This window comes from Thamnophis sirtalis, unplaced genomic scaffold (genome assembly GCF_051295495.1).
Source record: "Thamnophis sirtalis isolate CommonGarterSnake01/CBP01778 unplaced genomic scaffold, rThaSir2_p1.2 scaffold_7, whole genome shotgun sequence".
NCBI classification, from domain to species: Eukaryota; Metazoa; Chordata; class Lepidosauria; order Squamata; family Natricidae; genus Thamnophis; species Thamnophis sirtalis.
This window is the reverse complement of record NW_028261387.1, coordinates 32,808,030-32,818,302: the sequence shown is the minus strand read 5'-3', so window position 1 is coordinate 32,818,302 and position 10,273 is coordinate 32,808,030. Positions and strand designations below refer to the sequence as shown.

The 10,273-nt window shown below is 38.1% G+C and overlaps 1 protein-coding gene across 3 annotated transcripts in view; it reads right to left on the bottom strand.

Annotated features, from left to right (window-relative positions):
- Positions 1 to 2,089: 2,089 nt before the first annotated feature.
- EPS15 (epidermal growth factor receptor pathway substrate 15) overlaps positions 2,090 to 10,273 on the bottom strand; it is a 70,275-nt gene continuing 62,091 nt past the window's right edge. For all 3 annotated transcript variants that reach the window (XM_087719667.1, XM_087719668.1, XM_087719666.1), the window contains 3 exons: positions 5,869 to 6,025; positions 4,992 to 5,158; positions 2,090 to 4,226 (listed from right to left, as the gene is read on the bottom strand). In XM_087719667.1, coding sequence (XP_087575793.1) covers positions 4,080 to 4,226; positions 4,992 to 5,158; positions 5,869 to 6,025 — 471 coding nt within the window. In that variant the 3' untranslated portion in view covers positions 2,090 to 4,079. The remainder of the gene's footprint in view (positions 4,227 to 4,991; positions 5,159 to 5,868; positions 6,026 to 10,273) is intronic.

Sequence of the window (10,273 nt, the reverse complement as noted above, 5' to 3'; positions counted from 1 at the left end):
TTTGTGGATTGAAGATACACTTATGCAAATGACTTTAAGTATTCTCAAAGCCTTTTTACATGCCAAATGTGCTCATTTAAAAGTGCTTTAGAAAGTGGATCATGCTGCATCCTTTAAATAGTATTTTCACAAAGCTGTAAGCATGATTTACAATATTGGAATTGGTCAGTTTGCAAATCTAATGCCATGCTAATAGAAGATGGTAGTTTACATCTGGGTGTATGGGTGATCTTGGGAAATGATGGGAAAAGATGCTGCCTAGAAAATAAACATACAAGAGAAGGGAGGAGTTTCCAGGGGCTTGACTGTTAAAAAAACTGTGAGAATCCACAAACGTATCAGTCTGTAAAGAGATGGCAGTAGATTTGTACTTTAAAACTTGCAAGATTCTACTAAGGTATCCTTACACTAAATGTAGTCATTTTCTGTCAGATTTGGGAAAGCTGATACATGAATGCCTTTTTCTGTGGGCTTCCTCATGTGGAGCTCACCCCCACCTCTGGAGCTCATGTAGATGATTAATGGCTGCTTTTTTGTCTGGAAAAGCTCTTACCTCGGGCATATTGTCTGACTGTTGGTCTTTGCCTCTGCATTATCCTCGCTTTTCTCAGAGATATACTGTACTAGTCTGCAATGTTTCTATTCAGAAGCCAGACAAGATCAAACCAACTTGATGGTACATAATCAATCTACATGTGTTGATCATGCATACATTCTATATTATATATATATACCTGATCATGTGTACATTCTATTCACACAATACCTCAATATTTAAGGTCGATTAAAAAACAAAACAAAATTAACCAATGTAATACTAAGTATCAACCAGAATTAATAACTAATGTAAAACATCCAAAGTGTAAAAAAAGTTTCAGATGGGTAGACAAGTCATTTTAATCTTTATAGTAGCACAAATCTATCAGATCTGCTATGATACACATGTTTTGAGGACATTTCACTTAACTGCATAGCTTATGAAACTGTGGACACTATGAATATTATCTAGGATGTTCTTCAGACTCCACATAAGTACATTGTTTTTCTGTTTATGATTTAGAGTCAGAAATGCTTCTAAATTATTCTCAGCATGGACAGTCCTATTAGGCATACTGCTGGAAGCTGGGAACAGTATAAAAGAAGAGGTAAGTGGGAAATAAGAACTGTCAATTAAGATGTTTTCTTAGTAAAGTGGGTCATTTAAAACTATTACAAATGTAACAGAGACCAACCAGCACTCATATACTGGTCTGCTCAGTAAGGGTAATCCACCATTTGTATTCACTTGAGTGTCCATATGTGCAAATCCTCAAATAGACATGACACTTCTTGAAATAGATCAAAATACACGCAAAGCTCTGCCTTTCCCAAAGTGATCATTTCAAATCTGTTGAGCGCAACTCCTAGCTCATAGCAACATTTTGGGAATTGCAGAATTGATCCATGTGGAGAGTTGCAGGTTGGGTAAGGCTTGGGGTAGACCGATACTGACAAAGGTAATTCTTAACTAAATCTTAAAAGAAGGAAATTTTGATACATTGAAATCCGCCTTGGCAATAGAATTACTTCGATTTCAGTGGCTGGATTAGCACATTTGTGCTAACCAATTATTTTGTTTATTTGGGCTCAATTTAGTGCAAGTTATAAATCCGGCCACCAAATTATTGATACAGATGTTTTATTGCAGACCATATTGGAACTGTATAATCATCATGTAACAATCTAAAAGGTGATTTTTCAAAAGATCATCAATTATAAAGTTCCATGCTTTGTAATATTGAAATATAAAGATATTGAAAAGACCAGTATTTATCTTTTTCTTGCTTTCTATTTCAGAGTGAGTTTTAAAGATGGCATTCTCATGTACTATATTGGAATTGGTTGGTCTGCAAATCTAATGTCATACTAATAGGAGATGGCAGTTTAATTTGGAGGTTGGAACACATTTCTGGTATTGAGAAGTATTAGTTGAAGCATTTTTTTCACTTATATATTTGTATCAGGTGAAGTAATTTTTGAACAGTGATCCAAAGATGCGATGCTTTATGCCTTACATAAAACATAAAAAAAACTCTCTAGGCTCATCATATATACTTAAACAGTTTAATTCATAATTACAGGCTGTATTTAGAATTTTTAAACAAAGTCTATAAATAGAGGCTAACCCCGCCTGAAAAAGTTCCTAGAAGCCTTTTAGAACTTTAGTAGTAATGCCATCAAGCTGACATAGCAGTGGTTTATTGAGATACTTTGAGTAAAAGTTCTGTGAACCATCAGTAACACAAAATGTCACATCAGGTGACTCAGAACTTTTAATCCTATGCCTGAATGAAGTAATGTTTGTGTACATATATACACATACATGTATACATGACTATGAGTGACACAGATAATGTATTGGTCCACCAAGTATACATTTAAAAGTAAGAAATGCAGTTAACCACACAACTTGTATGATTAATGCCATGAAAGTCCATGAGAAAATTAAGGTTATTAATACTTGGCAAGAGTTTTTATTTTGTTTATTAGGTGTTTAAATTCTCATTTCTCAGTGCAAAAGAGAAAGTTTATTCAAACTAATATTTTAAAAAATGAGGAAACACTACTTTCTTCAAAAGATTCTTGACAGCAGCATCCACAGATAAATGGAAATACCTTATCCTGACAGTGGCAATTATGGAATCTTTTGCAGCAGAAGAAAAAAAATACCAAATTTAGTTATAAATACCATATCATGCATTAGAGTGGGGTGGTGATGACATAGGACCACCTATTTTGTAAGCCTGCAGCCTAACTAAGCATTTCAGAGTAAAAAGGAAGGTATCTGGAATGAATTCAACACTCTGCACTATGTAACACATTATATAGAATAGGAAATAACTTATTTTTCTTTAACATTCAATCTTATTTTGACTCCGTGACCACATAAGGGTATTTAATTTAAGGTGCAACCATCAGTTGGCATTCAATAAATTATACACAACAGTAACTGACTGTTGTAAGTTATCTTTTGTGCAGTCTACTTCCTACTTTATTTCAAATTCAGCTGTCAAATCACCATTTTTTTTTGCATATTTCACAAAAGAAACTGGCTCAATTAGCATCAGAATTCTTGACACTGAATTTGGCCAGTCTAATTTTATTATCTCCCTGGAAAATGTCCAAATTTCTTTAGACTCTTAATGGTCAGGCAAAAGGCAGTAATGCGGTGTGTGTATGTGGGGGGGATTTTGATCTCCAGTCCAGTATTGGAGCTTCCAGTAAAAAGAACACAAGAAGCATAAATCATTTCATATATTTAAGATGAAATGCTATCTCTGTAAAACATAAAATATAAATTTTAATACTGTAATGCCAGACATGAATATTTCAATACAAAGCAGGATTATCAGAATTTTTAATTACCTGAATATTTGCAAGCTAGATTTTTCTTTTTAAATAACTATAATTTGATTAACTATATCGCCAGTTTTACTTACAGGCCAAATGCAGGCCACCTGGAAGAACTAAAATAACTCAGTATTATAGAAATTGCAAATAGGACCCTTCTGAAGAGACATAAAACATGCCATCTATGAATATTTTAGAACATAGATCTCTTATATGTGACCTAGCCATCTTTAAAGGACAAAGTGTGTTCACTTCACAGTTATGCACACCTGCATTTTTAAAGATTTTCACACTGCAAAGAATATATTACACATAGAAAAATGTACTTTGCATGAAACATATTTGTCTTTTAAAATTGTCCACAATATATTGTTTTGCATCTGTGTTCAAATTTAAAAATGTAGAGTTATCAGGGTTTTCTTTTTTTACATGTTAAAATAAGCTACTTTGGTGCAATAGTGTACAGTACAGAAGAATTCCAAGGTAAGTACAAATGGAAAATTGCTATATTAAACAATTGCCAAATGAAAATAATGGATATGAAAAAGTTACAAATAAGATAATTGCTCAAAAAATCACATTTGCCGGATTTAAAGCCTTTTTGACTTTCCCATTCATATGTAACTTCTGATTTACTTTACGTATAGCTTAGATATCCAGGGAAAAGTAGAAATATTTGAGGCAACCCTTCATGCTTCTGATATTTCAGATTTACTGAGTGCAATTGCTAGTTCTAAATCTTCTTGCTCTTGCTGCTTCAATCTTGCTAGTCGCTCTTTCTCCTCTCTCTCACTTTCTCTTTTTGCCCATTCAATCATATCTTCTTCAGTAGGATACTAAAACAGAAAGTAGAACAGCAAGTAAGAATTTGAGGATATTGTAATATGGAAGGAATACGTCATTGCTTCTCCCCATAATGTTTTTTTTAACTTTTCTGATGATCTCTCATCATAGTATTAATTAGATCAGACCCCACTTCCAACCCAGGCAAAAAAGGCTCAGGTACTATCATTTGCTAAGTATACAGATGAATTATTTTAAAATACATCATACAATATACTATTCCTATAATTAATCACAGAAAGTAAAAAACTAAATTTTGTGAAGAGTTCTGTATCATGTCGTCAATAGATTCAGAATGTTACTTTTTCTCCACCTCTTTCAAGAAAATATATCAAATGACAGTCATGCAACATAACAACTAAGGATCATGCAGACATTTCAACCAGCTGCTTATTCAAATGCCTGGGCAGGACATAAGAGGCTTACTAAGGAAAGTGTTTAGTGCTAAGACTGTCTTGTTGCAATATCAATTTGTAAGTCCTGCTACAGGTTGATATATGCAATGCATGCAATTATAGCTAGATTAAAACCTCAGAGAACTTTCAGAATTACTATGTAATTGTTGCATAGTGGTCAATGTGTTACTGGAAGGCTAACAACCAGGTATTTGTCTCCAAACAGATCATGATGATGTATTCTTTAAATAAGAGATTACTAATACAGAGGAACTCATTCCCATCTTCAAGGTTTATAGAGTTATATTCACTATTCTTGCAAAACAATAATTATTTACGGTAAATGAATATCTCCATACTTACAGTATTGAAATTAGCAAAATTGCTGGAATCCATCTCTTTGCCTACTCCACTAGGAGCAAATGGATCAGCTTCCTTTCCTTTGGAACCATCAGAACTTGGGAAAGGTTGGAAAGGATCATTCAATTTAAAAGATTCTGAAGACTCCAATTTGTGGATAGGTCTTTTTCCTACACCAAAATAACCAGTTAGCATAATTATGAACATGACAATATTTTTTCAGTACATAGTGTAAGTCAGTGTTTTTCAACCTTTTTTGTGCAAAGGCACACTTTTTTCATGAAAAAAATTACGAGGCACACCACCATTAGAAAATGTTAAAAAAATTTAACTCTGTGCCTATATTGACTATATATAAAGTAATTTTCCCACGGCACACCTTACACTATGTCACGGCACACTAGTGTGCCGCGGCACAGTGGTTGAAAAACACTGGTGTAAGTAATACTACATATCCTAAACTCATATGATTTTCTAAAATATTCTAAAGTTACAGGATGAGGGTTTTGAGTTGGAGAGTAGATAATGTTTGCCACGATTTTCATTACATGGATGCTTTTGGACACATAAAATGGGAGCTAGCCATCTAATTCAAATCACAATGTTCAGATTAAAAATGGTTCAAATCAGCCATCCTTATCAAATTAAATTTAGAGTTTTATAGTACTAATACAGCTTCTTTTATAATTTATTGCACTGGACATTTTAAAAAATACAAACCAAAGTTTTTAGAAAATGAAAATTAGTTTGTAACTAAATTGGGCATTCTTGTATTACAGAATGTGGGGGGAAATATAGGATGTTCCTTTTACAGTTTCATTACATCTGAAAAAAGCTCCATTTAAACCTTAGCATTTATAGATTTAATGCTGTCTCTTACCAGGTGGGGGAGGACAAGGTCTGGTAGGTGTTCCAGTTTTAGGAGGCAAAGCAGGAGGAATATCTTCATTTTTGACTGGAGCTTCCTCGAACAAATTTTTTGTTATAACTATATTGTTAACATTTGCGGATGAATTAAAAGAATCCTCATTGTTCGTCTTAAAAAAAGACAGGAAATAAACTCCATTATGCACAAGTTGGGGGGTCTTTTTTTAATTTACTGATCATTATAAGCCTCATACTAGTGTTGCACCCAACTGCTTCTTACTAAGCTCCTATGGATGTCATTATTTGATTCCCGCTGGCCACAGTTTTCCACCATAAAGCAATGTTTAATCACATTTTTCACTTTTAAATTACAGGTAGCGTTCGACTTCCAACAGTTTGCTTAGTGACTGTTTGAAGTTACAAGCACACTGAACAAAGCAGAGGTGGGTTCCTACCAGTTCGCACCGATTCGGTAGAACCAGTTGGTCAAATCTACCGAAATGGTGAGAGGAGGTTCCACCGGTGCACCCAAAAGTAAGTTCCGGAACGCCTGCCCCGGCCCTGTCGCTCACTCGCTCGCTCCCCCCTGCCCATCCGGAAGCCACTCCATTACTTGCTCCCCCCACCCATCTGCACGATCCTAGCCCCACCCACCACTCACTGATTGGCTACCTCACCAATCTCCCCGCCTGCCTCTAAGAACCCTATCTAAACCCACTTACCTTTTTTCCTGTTTGGCTCTCTATTGCTGCCTGCCGACTCCGAGGAGGTAAGTAAGCTGCAACTAAGCGTAGGGTGGGGGATGGCTGCCAGTAAGCGCGGGGGTGGGAACGGTGGCGGGAGCTTACGTGGCGTGGCTGGCGTCTTTGACAAGTTTGGGGACCTCGCAAGGCCTTTGCAAGGTCCCCAGGCTTGCCTAAGATGCCTGGCCGCCAGAAAGCACGGGCGCAGGGGTGGGGACAGTGGCGGGAGCTTACACGGCGCAGCCAGCATCTTTGACAAGTTCGGGGACCTTGCAAGGCCTCGCCATTTTTTGCATCGGGATGTGCTATAAGAGAGAGGGAGTAAAGACCTTTTCCTGATTGTTGGTGGTGGAGGTGCGGGCCCGTGCTCACTAAAGCAAGTCCAGGGAAGTCCTTTGCGCCAGCTGGAAAAGGTCTTCACTCCTCCCCTCTTGTAGCAGACCCCGATGCGAAAAATGGCCAGATTGGCACACTTGGGGCTGCTGCTGTAATGTCTAGGGAGGCTAAACCAAGCTGCGTGCCTCTCCCAACTGCTTTCGCGGCTTCCCGGAGCGCCAACCTTCACGCTCTTCTCCGTGCTCTTCTCGGCTCCTCGCGACAGCAATAGACATCCAGAAGCAGCGGGGGCTGGAAACCCAAGCTCCCATTAGCCTCAAAAGCTGATTCTGGACATCTATTGCAGTCATGAGGAGTCGAGGAGAGCGTGGATAAGAGCGCGAAGGTTAGGGTTACTGGGCAACGTGTGTGTGTGTGGAGGAGGCTGGAGCAGTTCCGCTCTGAATGGAGGGAGAGGAAAAATGTTGGGATTCTCCCTGCTGCAGCCTTTAAATGGCAGAGAGAAGCCGAACTCCACTGCCCCCATTCACAGAGGAGCTGCGGCTCCCTTTATGCCCCCCCGGCCCCCTCCCTCCCAGGGGTCGAAGCGCCTGAAAGGGACAGGCAGGCTGCTACAGCTCCACTGAGAAGACATTTCTGAGAAGAGAAACTTCTCTGGTCCGGCTGCACCTGAGCTGGTGGAGCGCCCGCAACCGCCGGCCCGTCGCCAGGGAGACAGCCAATGCAGGTGAGCGCGTGGTTGCTCCGATCACAAGGATGCTCCACCAGCTCGGATGCAGCCGGACCCGAGAAGTTTCTCTTCTCAGAAATGTCTTCTCAGTAAATCTGTGGCAGCCTGCCTGTCCCTTTCAGGTGCTTCGACCCACAGGAGGGAGGGGGCCAGGGGGAGCATAAAGGGAGCCGCAGCTCCTATGTAAATGGAGGGAGAGGAAAAAAGTTGGGATTCTCCCTGCTGCAGCCTTTAAATGGCAGAGAGAAGCTGAACTCCCCCCCCCTTTCACAGAGGAGTTGCTGCTCCCTTTATGTGGATGTGTGATATTTTACAAGGACTGGGAAATCTCTCATGTAGTCTCTGAACAAGAAAAATGTATTTGCATGTTAATGGGGGAAACAGGTGGACTAATTATAATCTTAAACTATTTTTGGCCTACTATACAGATAATTTAGTGCAAAGCTGTGCACAACAGTATTAGATTTCTGTGGTTTTATTTTCCTTGGTTGGTTTGGGGGAGAGCTATGGAAAGCTAAAACAAATGCTGTGTAACAAGCATGAAACATTCCTTTTGATTCATTGGAGAATTAAAACCAAAACTTATTTCAAAGGAGAGAAGTTTCATATCATGCAACTTTCATAAAAACTGTTTCACATGCCCTTAAATCTTGGGTGGGGGGGGGAGACAATAGTGAACATCTAGGAAGTAGGGTAGTAGTGGCAAATATCTTAGAATAATACTTTGATACAACTATTATAAATTGTTCAGCAATAATTTAAAAGAATTGTGCATACTATATATAAATTGTTACTTCTTAGCAGGAAGTCCAATATTTTTTTATTTGGATTTTCCCCTTTGGCTGAGTTTTTCAGTACTCCATCATATTATTCTTTTTTATTGGGGATATATTTATGAATTTATTATTTTAAGCAACAGGCCAGAACCTGTTCATATTAATAAGTAGGAAATCTGTTGGACGTCAAATTTATTTTAAAAGTATCATTATGTAGAACTCTTTTTAGTAGTCTGGATTATGAAAGAATTGCAGGAAAATATTAGATAAGACAGAAATAAGCTAAAATAGGGGTGGTGGTGGTGGTGAATCAACTTCTTGTTTCTTGCCCATGTTTTGTTACCAACTACTCTAACTGCTGCCTGTTTTTTTAGCAATAATGATTACATTGAATATGATATTAATATATAAAGCATGTGATATGGTTCCAGGATCAGAGCTAGTCTATATTTGAATGGCCTGAAGGTGTGTTAACATTCAAGGAAGCTAAAGCTGCAATCTAGGAAAGGCAGTTCTTGGCCCTCTAAGTTCTTGGAAAATAGACCACCTGTGAACCATATGCAAAACCACCCTGATCGCCATATAGAAGAAAGTATGAAATAGGCTTGTATAAATCATTTGGTGGGATTTCAAAGCATTGGAAAGTTGTGGGAGTACTTTGGAACATCTGCTTCATTGACCAGATTTGGAGGAGTGCTCAGAGCCCTGTAAAATAACTTGTCTAGCTTTAGTACAAATGCTAGGACTGCATGGTACTTTGGATTCTGTTCCAAACAAAGTACTGAAGAGAATACAAGACTGTAAATATAGTACCTCACCCACAACTCTTTAAAGTAGATATTTCATGAATCCAGGAAAAAGGTGCTGCTGCTCTAAAACGTACCAAGTAGATGCTGTGGGCTTTACATTCCTATATATTCAAAAACAGTGCATAGCCCTAACAAATATTATTATTCAATGAATTTAAGTTGTTGCCACTGCTTTGAAATTAAATTCAGGTGTATGGATACCTCTTTCTTTTCTGTGTAATTTATACCTTTATCTTGACTGGGAATGCTGACATCATCTTGGCCACTCCCACCCGGTCACATGGCCGGCAAGCCACTCCCACCCGGTCACATGGCCAGCAAGCTACTCCCTCAAAGCAGGCCACACCCACAGAGAAGGTTCCAAAAAAATTTGAAACCCACCGCCGGAACAAAGTGACATGACCATTTTTCACACTTATGACTACTGCAGCATCCCCAAGGTCATGTGATTTACATTTGGATGCTTGACAACTGACACACATTTATGATGGTTTCAGTGTCCTGGAGTCATGTGACCACCTTTTTCAATCTTCTGACAAAGTAAAGACAATGGGGAAGCCAAGATTCACTTAACAATCATGTTATTAATTTAACAACTGCAGTGATTCACTTAACAAATGTGGCAAGAAAATCGTAACATGGGGAAAACTTATTTTTACAAATTTCTCACTTAACAATATAAATTTTGGGATTAACTGTGATTATAAATTGAGGATAAAGAACTCCCTAATCATACATGCATACATTAATATTTTCCCTAGAGGTGTTATTTGAAGTTTCCAACTTTGTAGTATATTTATGGAACACAGAACAAAAGCCACTCTTCATTTAGCACTATCTTGTTTAGCAACTATTCACAAGCATGATGGTAATAACAATTATTTAAAAATCATTTTCCAACCAATGCAGGTACTTCCAATCAAATTTCTGCACTTGACAATCACGTGCACTGGAATGAGAATAATGTTGCATGAAAGAATTTTATCCAGATAGGATGGCAGTAATGAGTGATCTCTGCAGTCTA